We start from the raw sequence: 10207 nt of genomic DNA on the forward strand, positions 1-10207 counted from the left end.
TTTGTACGGATAGGAATTAAGAAAACGCTTCAATAAAAGTTATAACTGTGGAAAAATACTGAGACTATAGGGGTAAATAATCATTTGAACTTGGTGGTGTCAAAGTTGGGAACCACCTTGGTAGTAACACTCACGTCCGCGAAGTTTTTTCTTTAAAGAAGCATGTATCATTTTCAAAATTTCCATAAGCCAACATTTTTTTCATCTGAGATTGTAACGGTTGATATTATTTTTTTCGCACATCTATGTGTAGTGCAGATTTTGGGTAAATATGCAATTTTAAAAGTCTGCTTAAATATCAGCCCCGAACGGTTGAGCTGTCCCCGTATTCCACCATTGGGCCGTTCACTCTTTGTAATATGTTTAAAATAAGTATAAACTGTTAGCGATACATGCATACATGTTTCACGAAATACGCCTTACAAACGCCTACACGATTGTAATAATCAATTTTGATAGAGGTGGGTTAATTAACTATGTTTATATATACATGTATTTAAACATTTCTTATTCATCGGTGTAATTACCCTCAACAAAAAACTTCCAAATATTTGTGCAAGTGTAGTTTATAAATAATTCGGTTTTTCAAGCCTTTTGAACAATTGCGAATCGAAAGAATTTTCTTCATACAAAATTAATGAGCCTCGTTCTGTGAAAAGGGGGTTTAATGCAGTCCGACCAAGCTTATCAGGGTCGACACTTTTATGTCGACCCTGATAAGGGACGATTTTATGATACCTTTTATTTAAAGAAAGTCTCTTTTACGCAAAAATCAAGTTTAGGCGTAAAGTGTCGTCCTCGATTAGCCTGTGCGTACTGCATGGGCATATCTGGGACGACACTTTACGCACAAGCATTAAACTTCTTTTTCTAAGAGCGCGGCTCAAACCTTTTTTTTCCTAAGAAGTTTCATAATGAATGACTCTTTTGCACACATGTTTTTCCGACGTGTCCTAAAATTACACTTTCTTTCCATAAAACATTCTTTATAAATAACCGTTATCATTTTTGCAAACGGAAACCAATTTGTAAAATAGTATCTTTAGATACTTTAATTCGATTGAATGATTAATTAAGTTTAATTAACATCCGCCATCAATTTTTTATTGTCAATGGAATAAAAAAGAACACCATAATTGAATAACGTTTACAATTTTTATTTGCAATTTCTTAAGTTGGAAAGGTAATGAAAGAATTAATGTGAGATATTTAGTGTTTTTATTTGTCATTTGTGGTCGAAGGATCGTCGCACCTGAGTTTTGATTATGCGGTTTAATTTCATAATTTTTATAATTTGATAACTCATATCTGTGGGATTTTGCGCAACGGCAAAAACTGTTAAACAGGTGGTGTTTAGGTCAAGTATATTTACGATGTAATTATTTAAACGTGTATATAATAAGTTAAATAGGCGTTTAATGCTAGGGCATCATTATGTTCATGGATACTAAATGCGTAACAATATTCCGGATGAGTTGCTCGGATGTGATAATTTGACAATTCTATGTAACGCTTATCTGGTAGTTAACTTTTATGACATTGGGTAATTTTAATAGCCCACTATTCATTTGAAAAGTGTTTGAAATGCCTTATCATCATAGATTATGGTGTGCTTACGTCGTTAATTCGAATTTATCACGCGATGCGCCACGGTATTTGAGTGATTTTTCCTAAAGTAATGTGTGTGTGTGTTAAAAATCTTTAAAATATGAAGGTAAGAGTACAACGCACGTGGTTTATATATTGCTTTAAATGCGAAAATGCCATGAAATTTTTAGACATAGCATCATCACATGTTTTTCTCTTAAGAAAACAGGAACAAAAAGAGTTATACCACTGTTTTAAAAGAAACCGCGTTGAAATTATATTGCGAATGTAATGCCACCTTTAAATGCATTAAATCTTTCCTACTCTATGTTCAATCACCCATGGAAGGGTGTCATGTGTGTGTTGGGGTGTACTGTTCTTAATTAAAATATTTAAATATTATCCGACTGTTTGGAACAAACGACTGTATGATAATGATTCTGGACCCAGGACCACAAATCTTTCTCCCTGAAAAGGGTTTACAGAAAGAAAGTCCTCAGATCTATCAAAACAGTTTATATGTTGGTTCCTCCATATACATGTATTCCTTTTATGCAAGGTGTACACAAGTTTGTTTTGTTTTCGGTAGCCCAATTTTTTTAAATTCCATATTGATGTTTTATATAAATACTGCTCAATTACACAATATTTACTATGAAAACTATTTAGATTGCGCTATTTGTTTCATAATTCGATCATAATCGCTAATTGTTAAATAAAGATAAGTAAGATGTTTAATGTTATTGCAAAATCGTATTTAAGAAATTCGACTTCGTAGCAGCGCGCCGGTTAACCCATTCATGCCTAGCGTCCTGAAAAAAGGACATTGCAAACAGCGTAGACCCAGATGAGACGCCACATGATGCGGCGCCTCATCTGGGTCTGCGCTGTTTGCTTAAAGAAATTTCAGTAAGTAATATTCAAAATATAGAAATAAATATACATCCCTAATTTTGGAAATAAAATAATCCAATTTAGAAGGATGGGAGAGTCCACTAGGCATAAATGGGTTAAAGTAAGACTGCTTGGAATGCTCCCTAGTCCCCGCCAGTGAGTTCGCGACACGGTCCAGTGCACAGCGCACATAGCTCGTCTGTTTAAATGAAATTAAGCAACTCAATTCCACGAATTCGTTAAAAGGTTAAACAATAAGAAAAATTTACCCAGACCTACTAGCTTTTTTGGCGTTGTTATTGTAAGAAAAAAACGACAATTTGTTTTTGCCTTAAGCTGAACTGCTTGGGTACTTATCGGGGATATCCTTAAAAATGATATGCGTGTACTTAATGTATTAGTAAAACTGGAGTTTTATTTAAATTGAAAGGTAGTTTTACAAACTTAATGCATAAACAAAAGCGCGTTTTAGAACATAACAATGTCAGTTTGAGGCGAATTACTAAAAGCAATTATACGTGGCCTTTGAAGGATTTCAGTTCTTTCTTGAACAAAATAAGTAAAAACGTTTTCTCATCAACTTGTTTCTTATGTTTTTTTTCGCCAGCGTATGTATTATTTTACGATTTAAAATTTTGTAAAACAAATTTTATTAATTTCTTTCTGCGTCCTTAAAATAAACCGAAGATATTGAACCAATGTTTCAATTATATGCATTTATTTACTTAATTAAATTGTATTGTCTTAAACTTACTTTCTGAAACATTCCGCACATGCATATACAGTTCATGAACTTTACCATAATAAATTACGACGCATTTTAATCACTTTACTCCATTTCAATTTATGAATGCCGATTTGATTTCAATAAAAGCAACCAAACCAGTCGTCCGTATTGAATAAAAAAGTACACCACTCGACTTGTTGGTTTGTATTACCATAAACCGCATTTAATAAACCGCGGAATTAATTAAAAAAGCTTAATTTATTTTTGCGTGTATGGGTAATTAAGTAACGATACGAGATTTATTTACGGTGTTGAGGGTTATACATAGCCTTTACTCTCAATGTGTTTGTGTTTATTGAGTTTGTATCCCATTATAAATGCTAAATGTCTTAATAATGTTTTGCACGTAGAAAGTGTGCTGGCCAATAGAGAAGTTGCTTGATTTACAAACCATACTTTCGGCAAAACCGTGACACATGAGCTATTCAAAAGAGACGAACATGTGAAAACATTTTTTATCTAATGCTTGGTTAAACCAAAGATTTCATATCATATTGCTAAAGTTAACTTGCATTTGTGCTCGTTGATTGCCTGAACGTGTTAAATATAAATATTTGGTCTTTATTAATGTTTGATTCCAATGCTTGACTATGTGTGAATGCATATATTATAAGAATCGGAAGGTAATACAACTGTCATCGTTAATAAATACTTTATTCCTTATCCCAATGTTAGGACATTAACAAACATTGCATCAACAGTACAGAGTGAAAGGTATGAGAGAAACATTGAAATCATATTAATACTATGAAACAGACAAAAACAACAGAATAATGACGTCAGACAATGACGTCAACAAACACGTGACACAAAATAGACGATAAACATTACATGGTAACATCCATTCGATCGTTTTAATAGCTTTTAACTGAACAAGTGAAGCGTTTAAATCAACTTTAAAAAACACAACTGGTTCAATAGGAAAAAATGTTTCAAAAAATAAAACGGACGGAATTTTGAATATGTATCAAGATGATAATTTTTAACACCAATTCGTGTAAAAAATGTAGTTTTAATTCAGTAAACACCATGAAGACAATGTATCTTTGTACCATATTAAAAGAAAATTATGGCCTTATAAATGGACCATAGCTCCGATAGTTTCAGAAATATTAACACATGCAGAAGTGTTAATGTCATTTACTTTTTTAATAAGTAAACAATATAAGAACACATTCAATGCATAAGCAGCATTTACAAATTATCTTAATTATTTATTTTCTACTTAAATGATTAAAAAATCTAAATTCCAGATGTATTCTTTCGTCATTATTTAAAACTACATAAAACATAAAAATAACTATTACACCTCTCCTCCAATGATTTTTTTTCAATTATTGAAACAATGAAATTGAACAAACGACCAATCGATTTGATGATGAAACATTTATAGTAGAATCGAACACTTTTATGTTTAAACAGTTTTGGCTCTAAAGCAATGAAAACATTGTTAATATTCGGTCATATCTTTATAGACGTATTACAAACTGTAATTGCACAAAAGTACAAGGCAAATGGCTTAAAGTACATGATACTAAAACAAATAATATTTTTTATTTTTCGTATTATGCATGGTAGGTATACACAGACGTTTAGCTCTTTACCATTTGTCAATCGTTAAACACCATCATTTCAAAATATGCGCGGCCTATTAAAAACTATAACCTGTTAATTATATGTAGAACAAAACGCTGTCACTATGATTTTATATGATAATACATAGTATATTCCCTACGCAAGTGTTCCTATACTGCACTGCCAATTTGTCTGTCAATCTTGAGACGCCATCACTTTCGGAAAAGTTATGATAGTTTAGAAGAAACAAAAATGCCATAACCCCCTCATTTGACTTCAAATTAAAATTGCAATCACAATCACGTTGTATAAGATCATGTCAATATCTTTACGCTATGTGGCCCATGCTTTGAAGGTACATCCGGGACACGAGCTGCCGGTGCGATGAGAGAGGCGTCACCCCCTGCCTGTAGTACAGGGAGTCTATTCCCGAGAGTAGGGCGTGGCCGGGCCCGTGAGTGCCTGGGTAGGAGCTCCAGTAGGGGCTGGCTTGCATCACTCGATGGATGTTCGCGTAACTTCCGGCCTCCGCTAAGAGTTCCAGACCCACCGCTGTCTGTCGCTTCCACTTTGTTCTGAATTCATAAACAAATATTTTCTGTACTTTTCTGTTCAGTGAAAACGTATATGCGACAAAGAGCACGGGGTTGGTATGCTTGAAAAAGTAAAGTGAATACCATATTAGGGCAATTATTGCATGATGCTTGTGATATTGAACTAATATGATTATGAAAATTAAACCTACTTGAACTGAAAACTGAGGACGATAATTTCTCATTCAAATCCAAAAATCATTTGAGTCAAATTTCAATTTAGTAATAATCAAGTTTGCACGTCCAATTATCTAAGACAATTGGAACAACGTGTATAACGTTTTTCAAACTTACTGAATAGTATCATTTAAATTTAAAACCATGTAATAAATGTGTATTTTTAACAAAACAGCAACAACAACAAGAACGCCAGAAAAACAACAGCTGGCACGACGAACAATTTAAATGTTAGTGTATTATGAATATAATAACAGATACATGTATAATGTAAAAACAAGCATTAACGCAATTAATCTTAGTGGTTTTTGGTTTTGAATGCTCAAGCGGAAAATAGACATTTCGATTTGTTTCAGCATCTGCCAGTTTAATATTGCGTTACTTGTATCTGAGTAAATATTTTGAACGAAAAATGCTCGCATATAATATTCATATCAACTTGCGTTTATTTGAGAAGAACATATATATTACAAATGGTTTATTAACTGCATTTAAATCACTTTGGTTTTGTGTGCCTTCTGTCATTTCATTTTTTATTTGTATTGACAGCATTCATTTGTCAGCTAAAATACTAGCAGCGGAGATATAAATTATATTTCAACGTTGAATAATTAAAAGGCAATTTAACGGTTTAGGATTGCGAGAGCTTTGTGACACACGAGCATTTTATTCACTTTTCCAAAAGCAAAAGTTTCATGAAGTTATCTTTTAAAATATATTGGCTTCGGTTTCTGCAAATGCACTCGAATAAAACAAACGTGAATAGTTCGCACTCTCGGTGATCTTCCATTGTCATCTTTAATTAACGGTACAAAGTTAAGACCCATATGCCGCCAATATGTTAGCATTTGGTTCACCTCGGTTTTAATGGTTTATTTCCGATGTTTTACCAATGCCTGGCACGATATTACGTCCATAAAGTCTACAATAAGCAGAAGCCAGTTGCGTCCCCGGGGAACACGTAGAATTGTTCATCATTTAATTGAACAATTTCATCCATCATAACCGCCCGATTTCAAAGAGTAACACCTAATGATCTCTTGTGGTAAAGTGGCAAGATAAAAGACACCTTTAATGTGATTAAAACGGTGTCAGGTTTAATTAGCAAATAAATTATTTCTTCATTGCGTTTTGTTAATCTAATGCTGCTGCTTTTTTTGAATGAGTTCAAAACCATTTTGTTGTTGCCAACACATACCGTCTGTTCTGGTACCAGGTTTTCACTTGGGTGTCGGACAGGTTCAGTTTCGCCGCCAGCTCCATTCGGTCTTGTACGCTCAGGTATTTCTGGCGCTCGAAGCTTTTCTCGAGGGAATTCAGCTGGTGGTCGGTGAAGGCGGTTCGCGCCTTCCGGGGCTTCTTGCAGTACTTGTCGTCGGGTGAACCGTCAGACGTGGAGAACGGACTTCCGTCTCTAGATTCTGGAAACGAAAAATATATTGATTGTATTTATTGAGTTTATATTTACATGTTTTGAACATATGTGTTATGTTTAAAGAGTTTATCTATATCGTTTATAAATTATAGGATACGCTTCATGCGAAAATAGGTCTTATACCATATGCGGCAATAGTTGCTTCAGGGAAGCTTGGAACATCACGCAAACTAGTCAGTAGCTACACTGTCCGCTTCAAAGTAACGCGTAAAAAATGCAGCAGAATGCTTTCGTCTTGTTTTGAAATGTTACAGATTTTCGATTATGTGTTTTAGTGAATACAGATTTAAAAAACGATCGCATCAACAGCATCTTGTCGTTTGTGTATTAGATTTCGCCGATTCAAACTTAGAGCCGGCAGTAATTTAAAGTTCTTTTGTCATCACTTACAATAGAAATTCCTATCAAAACGAGCAATTGTTTCTGAAAAGAGGATCGAAATCCCAGCATTTTTATTATCAGCGCAAGCTTCGATGTTTTGAAAAGAAGATACATCACAATCTTTTGGGTCTGTGTTACCATTTTCTCTAGTTTCATTAGCTGCATTATCTTCTGAAGGGGTGGAATGTAACTTTTTAATGTATCAACACAACACCGTGCGGCGTTGCGTTTCACATTTGGACATAGTGGGTGATATTCGCACGCATGGTCCGTGCGCAATCTATTGTTTTAGCGTTTAAATAAGGTTAAGAAAAAATTTCTAGATGACGCAGATAGTGTTATTTAAACCAAACGTTCCTTAACAGTTCGTTTTAACAAGATAACACTATGCGGCAGTGTGAAACTATTTAAAAACCATAAATATCTAACCGAAAACGGCTTTGTTTCAAATGTAACAATATCTGAACGAGATAGCCTCATCTGTTATCTTGATTATTATTGCCGTTTTGTTTATTTGTAAACGACGTACACGGGTAATAAACATTACAAGACTACTATGAAAATGTTTATAGCTTTGTGCAGTGCAATAATATTTTAAAGGTAATGATCGCTGGGCGTTGAATTGCAATCGCTTTAGAATTATTATTTAATGATGTAGAATTATTTTAATTACTACTACTACTACTACTACTACTACTACTACTACTACTACTACTACTACTACTACTACTACTACTACTACAACTACTACTACTACTACTACTACTACTACTACTACTACTACTTCTACTACTACTACTATTATTAGTATTATTATTATTATTATTATTATTATTATTATTATTATTATTATTATTATTATTATTATTATTATTATTATTATTATCGTTGATATTATTAATTATATTTTGTAACATACAGTTTATACATGTAATTGCAATAAAAATTCCGTTAACAAAACCAACTATTCTCCTTGAAACTCTAAAAGTGGCCGTAATAAGACATTATATTTTCGTTCAGTGATCACTGGCAACTGTTAAATACCGAAGGTCCAACGCCGACAATCAATTTTATTTCGTTCCATGTGACATCTCATATTAACAGACGACGTTTTTGTGTTATTTGCAAAAACGGGCATTTAGAGAAAATATGTCGGCCTACACAAATCGCTGTCGCCAGTAGACGCTTCGATCCAGTGGGTCCATTTACCACCATCTCTGATTACTAAAATCCAGGGACATGGACACTAACCACAAATTCATCGCAACTCATTACCGCTTTTGTTACTGACAATTATTTCCTCTCGGGTTTCTTCTCGTCAGAATCGCCGAGATCATCTTCATCGGCCCATCGCGTATCTTTAATCGCTTTGTTTTTAGCTGCAACCAACTCGTTACATGTATCGAAATTCGCAATCTCTGGCTTATCAATTTGTTCATAAGTTTGCAGTTTTTTAAGACAATGGAGGTGTTACACAAAAGAAATGTTTCAGCTGATGCAGATAACGAAGCCGAGCGTCGTTTTGTAACGTTATCGGGATCAAATTGTCACGGGCGTGCATTAACTGTATCTAGGATAAATTAAGGTTAATGGTAATATAGAATTGAGTCAATGAATAAGTTTATCGCCCTATTCAGGACAGTGAATATGTATTATTGACATGAAATATCTTGAAGTATATTTTGACAAAGTGTTAATTGCTCGCGGTCAACTAAAAGCCCCTCAAAATTCAGAGAGATAAGCCAGTCTGAATAATACTTCTACGATTGATAAGTATGAGTTAGCGCACTTAAACCTGCCGGATAAATAATTACTATTTTGAACTCGAAATTCCAAAACGTTGAAACATCAAATCTTATGTTGAACAATAAATTAAATAACAATTGTAGCTCTGAATAAAACTGATATATTATTTAACAAAATATACAACATAATAGCACTACATGCGCGTATTGTATCATCCTCGTATTAGAAACTGATGTTTTTAATAATTTATATAATTGTAAATGAATGACTTATGGGACGCTAGAAAATCATGTCGCATGAACATGCAAATTCAGTTATTCATAAATTATGAAATCGATGCCATCTCATAAAACGTTTATGTTCCAACCGCGAGAATCATTTATCAACCAAGAAAGATTGAATGGCAAATATAAAAGCAAACCGACAAAATGTATACAAACTTGCAGTAAATTATACACGAGACATACAATTGATTTAACAATTAATAGTTAGATGATTTTGTTCTAGATTTATGGTTGTAAACAAGAAATAAACGCAATATTTGATTTTATTTAAAACAACGTGTTAATAATGTATTTACGAGCCATAATAGGTATCTTAACTCTTTCAGTGCGGGAGCCGAATTTTGAAGGCCTTTGCAAACAGTTTGGATCCAGATGAGACGCCACAGAACGTGGCATCTCATCTGGATCCACACTGTTTGCTTTTCGGATAGTATTCTTTGAAAATAATCGAAGAAAATGCTAATTTTAGAAATTGAGCAGACGACATTTTAGCAGACAACAAATTTCCCAGCATGCAAAGGGTTAACGACAAATATAGACACCTTGACGGGTCTTCTTAATTCCCACCTACATTTGATTGCTATTGATACTGTGATACGCACACGCTTTTTATATAAAAAAAACACCAGCAAACAATAGAGTCCTCGAACCTTGGCCATCAAGTATCAACTTAGTATACATAATACATATACATTATCCCGAGCAGAATATATAATGTTCTAATACTCATTTTCTACACGGCAAACGT

At 33.7% G+C, this 10207-nt stretch overlaps 1 protein-coding gene across 1 annotated transcript in view; it reads right to left on the bottom strand.

The window, feature by feature from the left end:
• Positions 1–3906: 3906 nt before the first annotated feature.
• The window catches only part of LOC127838837 (homeobox protein ceh-30-like), a 7153-nt gene continuing 852 nt past the window's right edge, over positions 3907–10207 (bottom strand). Inside the window, exons 2-3 of the mRNA XM_052366835.1 lie at positions 6812–7034; positions 3907–5418 (exon numbers count right to left, since the gene is read on the bottom strand). Of these exons, the coding sequence (XP_052222795.1) occupies positions 5172–5418; positions 6812–7034 (470 nt within the window). The 3' untranslated portion in view covers positions 3907–5171. The remainder of the gene's footprint in view (positions 5419–6811; positions 7035–10207) is intronic.

Source organism: Dreissena polymorpha, chromosome 7, assembly GCF_020536995.1.
Source record: "Dreissena polymorpha isolate Duluth1 chromosome 7, UMN_Dpol_1.0, whole genome shotgun sequence".
Lineage (NCBI taxonomy): Eukaryota > Metazoa > Mollusca > Bivalvia > Myida > Dreissenidae > Dreissena > Dreissena polymorpha.